The sequence below is a fragment of the Anomalospiza imberbis genome, chromosome 14 (assembly GCF_031753505.1).
Source record: "Anomalospiza imberbis isolate Cuckoo-Finch-1a 21T00152 chromosome 14, ASM3175350v1, whole genome shotgun sequence".
In the NCBI taxonomy this organism is placed as follows: domain Eukaryota; kingdom Metazoa; phylum Chordata; class Aves; order Passeriformes; family Viduidae; genus Anomalospiza; species Anomalospiza imberbis.
Window position 1 is genome coordinate 6776170 of NC_089694.1, and position 13419 is coordinate 6789588.

At 48.3% G+C, this 13419-nt stretch overlaps 1 protein-coding gene and 1 long non-coding RNA gene across 6 annotated transcripts in view; one reads left to right on the forward strand and one right to left on the reverse strand.

Moving 5' to 3' along the window:
- Positions 1-13167, reverse strand: part of FHL1 (four and a half LIM domains 1) — a 34431-nt gene extending 21264 nt beyond the window's left edge. The window contains exon 1 of one of the 5 annotated variants that reach the window (XM_068204695.1): positions 12912-13167. In XM_068204695.1, coding sequence (XP_068060796.1) covers positions 12912-13062 — 151 coding nt within the window. In that variant the 5' untranslated portion in view covers positions 13063-13167. Of the gene's footprint in view, positions 1-7792; positions 7925-11027; positions 11089-12911 lie in introns of those variants that run through there. The other 4 variants (XM_068204696.1, XM_068204699.1, XM_068204701.1 and 1 more) reach the window with 4 other exon arrangements.
- LOC137482424 (uncharacterized) lies at positions 11562-13084 on the forward strand. Its single transcript, XR_011004054.1, has 2 exons — positions 11562-12006; positions 12600-13084. It is a non-coding gene; the product is annotated as an uncharacterized lncRNA (long non-coding RNA).
- Positions 13168-13419: the final 252 nt, after the last annotated feature.

Sequence of the window (13419 nt, forward strand, 5' to 3'; positions counted from 1 at the left end):
GGCCTCTGGTAAGGGGCTCATGCATTGCTTCATCAAGACAGGTGATGTTCTCATGTATTTCTACACAACTTCATGTATTTGATAATTCAGCAGTGGGGAGCAAAACCCAAGCAGAGACCCCTGCCACAGCTTTGTCAGCCTCTCCCCTGCAGCACCATGGTGCAGAGGGACAGGCAGTACTTCTCCTACAGACACAGCTTTTCAGTTAGAAGCTGTACTTGTTCAGAAAATGTGAGTCCATTGAGTGAAGTGCATCTGGAAATATCTCTGTCCTAGCAGAGAAAGGTGCAGGATGGTACAGGAGCCCTTCCTGGGCTGCCAAGAGACCGAGTTCAGCACAACCTCCTTATCTCAGGCACAACTGGCACTGCACAAGAGCCCCCTCCATCACCCCAGAAATGACATCTCTGTTCCCACAGTGCCCTGGCAGCAGGTGACTCCAAAACTCCAGTCCTGACCTGCTTAAACTGGGGACACTTCAGGGCAAAATAATGCCAGAGTCCAAATTTTCAATCTCCTGCCCCAGGTATATTGCAGAAGAGGGTGAGGTTTTTCCAAGCCCCTGCTCCAGCCCCTGGAGCAGCAGCAAGGAGAGGCTTGGCCTGTCAGTACTCCTGTCTAACCAGCTGCTTAGAACCAACCCTTACCCACAAGTCAAGCATCTCAGTTTCCCCACAATCCTTTCACAGGGAGAAGTTTCCAGGATAGGGGAGATGGCAGAGGAGGCCACCTTTGCAGCACCTGAACCCACCCACAAGGCTCTCCAGCCCACAGTCCCACCAGGAATTTCATTGCCATACTTCCAGGAACTGTAAAATCCCAATCTCAGCAGCCAGCTTCACGCACCATCCCCTGCAAGATCTCATTTACAAGGCAAAAGCTGTTGGGCAAAACAGCTCGCACAGCATCCAAATGTCCGTGGAGCAGCCAGCATTCCCTGCGCTGGCTGCCCTTCCACCCGGCTGCTCCAGGGATGAGCTCATCGCTATTTCAGGTTGAATTTGCACTTGGCAATCTCCCTGGTAACCAAAACAGCTTACTCCTCGGTCTGTAAGAGACTGGTTGGTTGTTTGGTTCAGTGTCTAGTGGAGCACACAGAGAGCAGGGAGGGCAGGAGGCGCTCCCCGCAGCGCTCCGGAGATGGGCGCTGGGAGCCCTGGCGGGCGGAGGGAGAGCTGCCTTCGGGCTCACCCCAGCGACACAGCACTGAGGAAAGGAGCTGTGAGGCACGGCTTTCACTCACACACACCACAGGTGAGCCTTCAGGGCAGCCCCTTCCAGCCCAAACAAGCCTCTCCAGCACAGCAGAGTCACCACAGGGATGCTGTTTGCAATCCTCTCCAGCCAAAAATCGGCAAATCTTTCCCCAAACTGGAGTGGTGTGTCCCCCGCCCACTGCAAGAAACCCATCCTACCACAGGGACAGATCCAGAGTTGAAGTTTCCACCTTTGGTTATAAATCATTAGGGTGATGATGGCGTAAGAGAGAAGGGAACGTTATGGAAAGGGGTGGATGACACGTTCTAGCATCCACCACAGAAAATCCAGACAGAATTGAACAGATTTGCATCCCCACCAGGTGCCCTTGTGCTGCTGTGACGTGAACGTGGGCTGCTCTCCAATCTTGATCCCATCCTGGCCCTTTCCAGAGGCAGCACTAAAATAAATTATACATCAAGTGCATTCACCTGGCAGGCTGTGCCCTGGGGAAGCAGGACTGCCTTTCAGTGGGCAGAGCAAGGGCAGACAGGAAACTGTATATGCTTGTGTTGAGTGGAATACATAGCTCTGGGTATTTTTAATGTGAGATGAGACCAGAAAAAGTGAGAGGGAAATCCTTGCACTCTGGGCTGTTCATTAGTGCCTCTCCACAGTACTGTCAGAAGCAAGATCACATTAGGACAATGTTTAGACATCTCCAGGGAATTTGTAAGTGGAAGCAAAGCCATTCAGTCTCCAGATTAAGATCTCACATTACTCAATCCAGATGAGGACCACACACCTGTGTTCTGGAGGTGCTGTCTGTGTTTGCATTCCCTGAAACCACTGGCTGCCCTGTGGTTAATGCTGTAGCAAAGAGCAGGACACAGTGCCAGGCCCCTGGAATGCTCTTGGGATCCTGACACTGCCACTGTGGGCTCCTGAACTGAGCAGGCATCAATCAGAAACTCATCAAACTCATCCACTGGATGAAGTAAATCAAGGTAGAAAAATCTCTGCAGCACACAGCAAGAGCCCTGTGAGTGCACCCCGCTGTCCCGAGGCAGCAGTTCCCTGGGATGCTGCAGCCCTGGGGATGACACACCTACCAGGAATTTTACAGAGCTCTTTGCTATCTCAGTGCAATGAGGTGAGGGGAAAACCAAGAGGCACAGAATGAAGTGCAAAAGGCTCAGGAGTGCAAAAACGAGAAGATAAGACAGAAGCTGGAAAGGGAGGCAGGCAGTGCCTTAGAAGTGACTAATTCCAAACCTTTGCTCCAGTGTTTATTATAGAAAGGAACAGATAAGAAAGGCTGATGGTAACAACTGCCAGGGGCAGCCAGACCCAAGGTAAACAAGCAGCAAATGCCTTGGGAGCAGCCTGCCAAGTCCAGATGGTTCCCACATCTTGGGGCATTTGTTTAGAAGAAAGGACATCATTTTCTCCCACCCCAGCATCCTCCAGCAGTGAGGGGGCTGTATTTAGGGTAGTGTCATAGTCAAGGGAATCTTTGGTCAGAGACCACTGGAAGCACATGAAAAATGAATATTCCCATATGAAGGCTCTGAGGAAGAGCTGGGAGCCAACTCCCCGCAGGAAAGTCACCTAACAACCACTGTGGGCTGGACCAGTCGTGGCTTTAGTGTGATGAACCATTTCTATTTTTCTTAGCACAAGAAGAAAGGCATGTCCAGCACTCTGGTTCATATGAGAGAGTTTTGGAGGATTGAGTGGATTTTTTGCTCTAAGCAAAACAGCAAGAGCAATTCTTGCTCTGCCAGAAGCTCTGAACTCCTCTGCAGCTGAGAGCTGGTGTAACACAAGAGCCCTCACACTCTGGGACAGCTGCTGCAGTGCTGAAGGGACCTTGAAGCAAAATAGGTGCATTATAGATCCCTGCACCAACTGTGCCTCCCTGCAGGAATCCCTTGGCACGTGGAGCACACACAATTCCTTGTGAACAGGAGTATTTTAAACCCATCATTTCAGCAGACAGACACCACTGGAGCCAGCCAGTATTTGATTTGAAGCTCCCTCACATGTCAAAGCATCATAAATCTGTGAGGCAGATTTTAGTCTCCTCTTTTCCACTCTGCTCATGTCCCCTTTCCAGGGGTGGAAAGGAATTAGAAATGAGGAAGCCAAAAAGCTGCCCTGCAGTGATTCTTCCCAGCTGGAATAGTTTCCCCCTGTTCTCCATTAGATGTCTGGGTGACAAGTGGCATTCTGTATTTGACCCCAACAGATCACAAATGCAGCTGTGTCCCACCACCTTCAATCCCTCACAGTTCTGACCCTTGGCTGCCAGCTCACACCACAGACAGCTCTGCAAAAGGGATGCATCCAAACAACACCAATCACTGGGGTCACCTCAAGGGACAGAAAAGAGATGAGGAACATCTGTGGAACAAGTGGGTCTTCTGAAAACATCAGTCCAAAGTCAAGAGGGTTTGAATTTCTTATTTACAAAAATAATGCAACTCTGTAACAGCATCCAAACCAAAATTGTCACTCTGCCCGAAAGTTTCCAGTCAGGGACACAGCAAAATAGCTGCCCTTCCACCCTGGATTGCAGCTCCAGGAACTACCAGGAACCCTGCCCTGGCTCCCCAACTTCTTCCAGGGAACTCTAGCTCAGCCTTTTTTTAAAAGAGTGCTTCCAAGCCTGTCTCTACAATTCCAGCATGGCTATAATGCAATTCTTGTCCTACTTTGATTTTCTCCAAAGCTTTAAATGTAATTTTAGCCCTATCTTGCCACTGGACACAGACCCTATTTCCCATCTATTCTGATGGAGATTAAAAAGCTGGAGAAGCAGAAGAGGGAGCATCCATCCATTGACCCATCTATCCCTTTGTCCCACAGAAATGCCATGTTCTCCTGCTCTGAGAGGAGGAATTTGCTCTGGCAGCATTTTTGGCACTACACATGCCTGAATCACCCTGGAAGCATCGAGGGCCAGCTCCTGCCTCAGTGTGTGCTGCAGGGAGGGCATCGAGGGCTTTTCTGTGGCTTTCCAACAGCACCTCAGAGCACAGCAAAGCCTTTGCAGGAAGTACTCAGAGCAGCAAAATGAGCCATTTCTGGTAGGAGAGTTTTGCCTAAAGACCTGGGGAGGTTTCATAGAGAGAAATGCTCATCACACACCAGCTTCAGCCCCTTGGTTCCAGTTCATTCCTGCAGAAACCAGCTGGGGTGATATTCCCAGAGCTGGCTCTGGGCTGCTCAGCTACAGAAAGTCCCAGTTAAAGCACTCTGGGGAGAGGAACAAGCTGGGCTATGTCCTGTTTCTGAACTCCAGGGAAGCCCCAGGTCTTTGGTCCTACACTCAGCCAAATGGCTGCAAACAGGGGTTTTAGTGAACCCAAGGACAAAAGGACTGAAGCCAGAATATATGGCACAGTCCTTCCAAAACCACACTGCAGGAGTGGAAACATGCATTTATCTAAATAGCATTTAATTCTTTAGAGTCACAGAGTCTCAAGAGCCATCTGCTTAAAACTCCTCTCCAAACAGAGTATCTAAGTGAAATATGAGATCTCTTTCTTCCTCCCACACTCCCTCTGCCAAAATCAGACATGAAATGACTGATCTCAGACATTTCTGCCTTGTTACTTTCCCTGTCTGCATTTCTATAACAGAGAAGTGAAATAAAAGAGATCTCAATGAATCAAACTGTAGTATTTTGACTTACAATGTATTTTTATAAGAAATCACAGGTCAGTTCTGGGAAGGTTTATTGCATATACATGATTTTCATTATCTTTTCAAGCGAAAGTGAGTCCACCCTACTGAAGGTAAAGAATTGAATCCGAAATCTCAGTTTTGCTATCTTTGTTCTCCTACCAGCATAGCACAAGGTGACAGTGGCTGGGGACCACGAGGGTGACAGGCAGGCATGGATGGCTTGGCTCAGCTCTCCACACATCTGCATCTCCCTGTGACCCCTGTGGAAGCCTGGCACCAGAGCCTGCCCATGGCTCTCCAGGGAGCTGCTCTGATTTAGGAGCAATCAAATCAAAACCAATCAAAAGCCTGGGCCAACTTTGCACATTGCTGGTGGTGAGGCTTTTCTTGGTGCATTTAATGCCACTGGGACTTCAGGGCTAAGCAGCATCACAAAATGGAAATGCTAAACACAGACTTGTGTGATCCTTGTCCCATCAGCAAAGATCAGAGGAATTTTCTACCTAAACCCCCCAGTGCTTCCACTGGCTGGTGAATAAACTTAAAAGAACAAAATTCACACAGGCTACTGCTGAGGGGACAGTATTATTCCTGGCTTACATCTGCCTCTCTGCTCCATTTTGTGAGGCCTCGCCCGTCCAGCACAAGGAAGGACGTGGAGCGAGTCCAGAGGAGACAGGGATGATGTGCTCTGAGGGATGGAGCAGCTCTCCTTTGGAGACAGGCTGGGAGAGCTGGGATTGCTCAGCCTGGGGAAGGGAAGGCTCTGGGAAAGTCTTATTACAGTTTTGTATTTCAGTACTTCAAGGGGGCTCACAAAGAAGATGGGAGCAAACTTTTTATCAGGGCCTGCTGCAACAGGACAAGGGCAAATGTTTTCAACTGGAACAGGTTAGATTTAGACTAGATACAAGGAAGAAGATTTTTACACTGGAAAAAACAGTAAAGCACTGGCACAGACTGCCCAGAGAGGTGATAGATGCCCCATCCCTGGAAGTGTTCAAGGCCAGGCTCTGAGCAGCCTGGCCTAGTTGAAGATGTCCCTATGGACTAGCTGGCCTTTAAAGGTCCCTTCCAACCAAACTATTCTGTGATACAAAAGGAAGTAAGTTGCTTCTTGGGGGCAAGGAGGTCAGTTCCTTAAAGCTTTTGTTACATCCTAGTGCAGTGGGTGTGGACTGCAAGGCACATTCATGCAATAAGGATTTAGATTACAGATGAAGGGCATCCTCCAGCATCACTCCCCTATCCACAGACATGAGCAGGGACCTGACTGGGCTCCCCTCGCTGCTTCCTACCATATATCTGGATTTTCCATTCACAGCTCGATGGAAAGGCTGCTTCCAAAATAAAGGCCAGCCAAGATGGGCAGGAGAGTGTTTATTTTCAACTGTTTGAGTACCCTAAACATTGCCCACTTTTGAACAGCTGCCATTGTTTACATCCAAGCAGAGAATTAAACCAGCATACAGGGAGATAAGCCACTGCTCACAGCAGGGAATAACTTCTGTTAGAATCAATTCAAGGGCCCAATCCTAAAAACCCTCCCCAGCCAAAATTCCTCAGTGCACATCAGAAACCAGCTGTAAAATCCCAGCCCCGAACTCCTTCCTCAGAGCCACAGTCCAAAATCTGAGCAATGGGCTTACTGCTGCACTGAGATCTGGAGGGGTTTGGGGTTTTTTGCACTTGTGGTGCCAGCTCTGAAACACCTACCCACATTTTTCTTTTAGGTCTTAGTCAAGAAGGAATTTTTATATACTGAGCTCCTTGAGGAAAAATTAGGAACTGGTATGTGTTCAAGAATGCTCTCTTCGGTAAAAAGAAAAGGGTGTTGTCACTGAAGTATGTGGGTGCTTTTATCATTACAAAAGAAAGTTGAAGTTTCAAATCCATATTTGGTTGCTCGATCAGCTATTTGCTTTGTACATCATGGCGTAAGAATTTAATCAGTTTCCTTTCGGAAGTTTTTTTGTTGTTGTTTCTAAAAAACACTCTTCCTCTCAAAACAGGGTAAAAGGCTATTTGGTAGGTGGATTCTTTTTTATAGTTTTCCCCGTTTCACATGCTAGATTTCAGTGGTTTAAAAAATAGTCACATCCCATTCTCAACCACAGATGGGCTCCTGCTTACACAACATGAACTGCACCAGAGTCTCATGCATTTACTTATCTTTTGACCAATTACTAAAGAAAAGGTTAATGACAGAAACACCCAGCTTGCAAACACATGGACAAATACAACTTCACTCATGCAAGTGACTTCCCAAATCTATATTGATACAGGGGTGCAGCATTTGTACAAAGCTAAAGGTGTTTGCATTCACATGGGTGCAGCTGCAGGAACTCTGCATCTGCCTGATATTCCATAATACAGAAAGAGGAAAGTGTGATAATTATTAGGTAAAAGCTTGCATTCCCATATTCCCCAGTTGTGTTACTGCCAGCCTGCTCCCAGGATTGCTCCTCACATCACCTGAGAGCCCACAAAACAGCCTCTGCTTTAGTTATTTCCTCCCCAGCTCTCTTTAAAAGCCTCAGAGAGGCACATCTGATCACCTGCCCAGGAAAGCACGGAGCTGGCAGCTCTTACACAACTCAGTACCACTGCAAATGCTCCCTAAGCACCAGTTCAACTTGGAAGCAAAGAGAAAAGTTGCATTTATACCCCAGTGTTCAAAGCAACCACCTTCCAGGAGGCAATATGCATCTCAGAAAAAGAGGGTGCAAGAGAAATCAGAAGCAAGAATGTAGATAAATTCCATTTCCAAAACAAACAACCCATAAAACAAGCCGTTTCTGAGGTTAACTCAGCGAACTATGGCGAAATTGCCTGCTGAAGTGTTCCAGAAGTACATTACACACCCACAGGCTTCCCACTCCCCATCCCTGCTCCCACAAACCCTTCTCCGGCAGAGCAGTCACAAGGCGGAGAAAAGACCAGCACCAGCCCTGAAATCCAAAGATCTGCGAAGCGTGGGATGCTGAAACGCTCCTGCCCTGCTCGGCGAGACGATGCTCGAGAGGCAGAGAGGGAGGCATGCGCTTACTGCCTGCCGGAGAGCCCGGGAGTGCAGCGAGGCGGCCGCCGGACGAGGGGAGGGATGCACGGAGGGATGCACCGAGCGCTGCGGGGCGGCCACGGCAGCGCTTTGGTCCCGGGCTGCGCTGGGGTGTCCGGCGGGAGAGACGCGGCTTCCACGCTTATAGCAGGGAGGTGCACGGCAAAAAAAAAAAAAAAAAAAGTTAGTCCAACCCAGAGCACCGATCCTGCCCGGGGAGCAGCTGGAGGTGGGGAGCTCCTCCCAGGGTCACTGCACCATCCGTGCGGGGAAAACCCCAACCAGCGATGGCACTTTGCCAGCAGAGAGGTTCCGAGCTCCCCACAACAGCACAGCGCTGTCATGGGAACCGGGGGATGCTGCAGGCTGGGAACAGCCCCGCTGCCCCAAGAAGTGCCAGCAGCTGCACCCCCAGACAAGGAAAATGAGGCACAAAATCTTTGCAGGAGGATGCCTCGCCTGTCCTGTCCAAACAACCCTCTCTCAATGCTAAAGGCTTTCCTGGAAGCTCAGTTATACATCACCTTCAGGTTTACAGACAGAGTTTGCAGGACACAAAACAAACTGCAGGGACGTATTTCAAGTGAGAAGTCTGCAGGGAGGGAGGGGACCCAGCTGAAGAGAGCACAGAAAAAAAAATGCCAAAAGAGGAGCATTTTCTTCAAAGCAGACATGAAAAAAAGTACTGTCAGGTAGCAATTCATTCCTATTTTAAATAAACCTGCCTGCCTGTGCTGCACCCCACCAGAAAAATATCACAACGCTCACAGTTGTTTTCTTTTCTCCCTTTCTACATCCCTTATTCTTTTTATATTCTTCTGAGTTGATCCCACTTTCTTCTGTTCTTCTGCTATTGGACACATGACCCAGCAAGAAACTAAATTTGTTTTTCAACGAGATGTGCTTGTGTTGCAGCTCTTGCTCTACAAACAGGCTTTGTGGTGCCTTGGAGAGCCACCACAGAGCTGCTGACTAACAGCAGGGGAGCTGGTAGGTGTGCTGGACACAGCACCAGTATCCCTGGAAAGCAGATCATTACACTCGGGCCAAGGAACTTCACTTTGTTAGTAAAACAAAAACATTGTGCAAGAGCAAACACACACTCTTTATAAAAACATTCATATTTTTCTGTGTCTCTGTTCATTCAACAGGTAAGTCCCACAGATTCCTGCAGTACTGCATCATCCACATTAGCAACACCCCTAGCAGGGACAAGAACACTGGGCTGCCCTGAGGTTCAAGGCTCAGACCGCCACCACTTGCCAAGAACAACTTCAAGCATGCATAAAACACAGATGTGAAACACCAACATCATTTATCACTATGGACTGGAGTTTACACTTGATTTTCAAAGGAATCCAAATACCCATTTCCAGCTCATTTTTCCAACAGCTCTCCCAGCAAGCATATAACTTACTCACCATTATGAGAGCTTTTCTCTAGTGGCTGTAACCAACCATCAGACCTACAAGAACATTAACAGAACCCCCCTGCCCCTTAGGTGTGAGGTCTGTTACGTGTCTGCAGCTGCAGAGCTCCAGGATTCACAAGAAATTGCAGAGGTGAGACCCATCAAGGGTGGGATATTCAAACAGAGCATTCCCAGTTAGACAAATCAAGGCAAGAGTCCATGAGAAACCAGAGGTGTAGAGTGTGAGGATACAAAGATAAGCCTGGTGTTGCACAACAGGCACCTGCAGTGTAACAAGCATCCCATTTCTGCAGGGAATGTCTGCTATCTGGAGCCTCTTATTTAATATTTATTTAAAGTATTAGGTACTTTATAATCATTATTTAAATGTTAGATGCTTTCCACATACAACACAAACTAGATATTTCATGGCCAAATCTTAAATACCAGCTACCATCAAAAGCAACTCCTAGGCAGCATGTCTGTCAGCTTAATAGAGTAGCAGCTAAATAATAAATTCATCTATTTAATGTGGCTCTCACTGGTTGCAGCAGAGCAGGCTGTTGTTTGAGCAATTCATTGCTCTCATTGGATTGCAACTCCAGGCCTCATCCTGCAATTGCTGCATCCTTTAGATCCCTGTTGGATTCACTACCCAGTCTCATGTGCACCATGCCACATCCAGAAAAAAAAGCAAAATAAAGGTCTGCAAAGGCACGTGGCACAGAGCAAGTGCTTTACCCCATCTCCAGTGTGGCTACTCCTGCCAGAAAGTGAGTGTGTGCAGGACCAGACTTTAAATCAGACCTTAAAATGACCAGTATACCTGACAGAGAAGAATTTAAGCCCTCCAAAGCTTGTGCTCATCAGCACAAAACCAGAGTCAAGGAACAGGCACTGGGGCACTGCCACATTACAGATACAGTAGAGCACTATAAAAATCTCTGCCAAAGCATCAGATTAAACAAGAATAAAGTGCAAGAATGACACAACTCATTGCAAAGGACTGAGTCAACTCTGAGTCAATCCCCTCCTACCACCAGTGTTTGCTAAGGAAGATAATCAATTACCCTGCAAATTGATTTTTGGCAAACACAGGATATAAATCTAAAAAAGAAGGACTCCAATGATCCAACATATCCTTGACTAGTTATCCAAACAAAATGAACTATAAGCAGAAGCACTTAAAACTGAGTTGGTTGAATTACTCACTCAAATCTATCTGCTAGGAAACTTTATTTGGAGATGGTGGAGCTTGCAAAGGGTGTGGGGAGGCTGCTCTACTGCCAAATGCTCTCCAAGAAACCCTATGGGCAGGACACCCCCAAAGCCAAGGGCTCACCTCAGGGATCATCTGCACCAGTGTAGAAGAAGATGTGTTTTGATTCATCCTTTGGGTCTTGTGCTGATTCCATAAAATCCCTCTGCAGCCACAGAGGTGGAAACCCTTCCCCACCGTGGGGCCCGGTTTTGGCAGGGGAAGGAAGCCAGTGCACCTTGGGTCCATGCAGGATGCCTTTCACGTGCCTCATGGGTGGGTTTGTCTGCCCTGCTTCCCACATGCCAGGCTGGGGCTGGGTGTGACACGTCCTATCCATGGTGTCCCCTAGTCAGGGCTGACAGCGGTGACAATCACCCTGTGTGAGATAGAGCTGCCCCACTCACCTGCCCGAGGTGGGACCCCATGGCCACAGAGAGCCACAGCAGCTCTTCACACCAGCAGAGACAATCTCCACACGCAAACCCTCCAGAGCCCTCCTCTCCCAGGGAACCACTCAGCCCTTCCCTCAGCTGCAGGTGAAAATAATCAACAATCCGGCTCCTTAAAGCAATTACCAGTCACTATTCCCCTCGTGCAGAGCAGCTGGGAAAGGCTGGGAAAGGCTCTTTTCCCCTCCCAACAGCCCAAAGCAGCTGGGAAGGACTCTTCCCCATTCCAAGTTGCAGTCTGAGGGATGCAGCTATTTTGGGCTTAAGGTACCATCACAAACCCTCTTGACTCCCTATCCACACTGACTCCCCAGGGTCACTGCCCTGTTAATTCCCTAACTGACAGGCTCCATCCTCCTTTCACCACACAGCCACCTGCTTTCACCAGCCTCTGAGAGCAGGAAGCCTTCCCAGCAGAGGCAGCCACGCAGGCTGGCTGCTCCTGTGACATCTATGTCCCTGAGTGGGTAGAAGTCATCCATCCTGCTTTGGATGGGCTCATTTTCCCCTGGAATATAAAGCATCTGTGGCTCACACAGGGCCTCCCAGCTGAAAGGAGAACTATCTTGTTGGAAAGCTGGTCCCCTGAGGTCTCTGTGGTGGCTCCCTCCTCAATCTGTCCTCTGACTTTTCCAAAGTCTGTTTTCAGCCCCAGGTGCACACCTTGCCTCGCAGTGAGTCATTGCAAGGGATCTGAGAGAGAGGAAAAAGAAGAAAAGAAATAGAGAAAGAGATCCATCAGTCTCCACACCCTCAGTCATCCCACCATTCTGCTGCCCTGGGGGATAACTGCTGGCTAGATGGAGCCTCAGCCCTGCAGGCAGCTGCAACTCACCTGACACCAGCTAATTACCTCACAGCCATCAGCACAAAGTCTCCAGGCAGGCGAAGTAATGGAAAAGCTGAAATGCTTCAGAGTCATTCCTCTCTGGGAGTATGTAAGGGAGGGGTTATGGAAGGTTTGGAACGGTGTGGTTAAAACATCAGTGATGCAAAGCCTTTTCCGTGGAGTCTAAATACATAACACCCTGCTTTCCAAACTGATGCACAGGAGACCATCACAACCTGTTGGCCACACACCGTGGGCTGGGATCCCCAGTGGGAGCAGCCAGGCTGCCAAAACACAGACATCTCTGTGATCCTGCTGCAAATCTTCCTATCAGTGTGGTTTGGAAATCATACACATGCAAGGGAGTGAGGGTGAAATTGCTGAGGAGCATCAGTGGATTCTTCTTCATCACTGGCTAAGCAAACCAGAAAAGGACCAATTTGTTCTGGCCAAAAGTTGCACCACTGGAGGTTTAGACTGGATATTAGGAAATATTTCTCCATGCAAAGGGTGGGCAAACATTGGAACACGCTGCCCAGGAAAGTGGTGGAACCACTGTCCCTGGGAGAGTTCAAAAATCATGTAGATGTGGTGCTTAGAAACATGGTTTAGAGCTGGGATTGGCAGTGCTGGGTTAATGGTGGGACTCGAGATAAGCTTTTTCCAGCCTTTATGATTCCATGATTCTTTTAATTTAGTGGGTAAAACAGCAAGCCACCAAAAAAAAGGATTATGATTGTATTAGGTGACATGCACAAGACTACTCAGCTTTCCCCAATTTAGTGTCAAAATATTTCTGTAGCATAGCCCTAAGATACCATCAGCAAACCTGGATCAACAGATCAAAGGAGATTTCCAAAAGCTGGACAATCACCTGCTGAGAGCCTGCTAGTGAATAAGCCCATGAGTAATTACAGCGGCTGTGTTGTGACATCACTGCTACTCAGATTTTCCTGAGTGACACCAGAATCTGCACATGGAGAAGGGATCTAGCTAAAGATTGTTCCCACCTTTAAAAAGCAGCTGCAGGGATGGCTCATCTATCAGATTAAGAGGAGCAGCCGTGTCAGCCCTCTTGGTGTCCTTTGGCAGAGTCCAAAATGCTTCTCCCAGAACAAGTTGCTCCTTCTGTGCATGGAAAATTACAAAGGTGACTCCCATTTATAAAAGATGATGCACCAGAGCCCTGCAGGAATGGACCCATCTGTTGACTGTAGCAAGGCCGCATTTGGGAAAGGCAAGAGAAACTAAGGTTTCCAACTGTCTTTCCAGCAGCAATTTAAGTTTTCAAGGAATTTTGGCAGCAGGCACAGCTATTTATCTGCAGCCTGCAAGGGGCTATTCAAACACACCAGGTTTTCTGCCAAGGGTAGGGCTTGAGGTTTTCTGCTCTGTGCTTGTTTGAACTTCAGCATTTCCATCCACATTCATGTGCTGGGTCCTGGTGTTTTTCCTGCTGGATCACAAGCAGGGATGTGGGAGCAGCAGGCAGCTTGTGGCCCCACCTGGGTCCACATC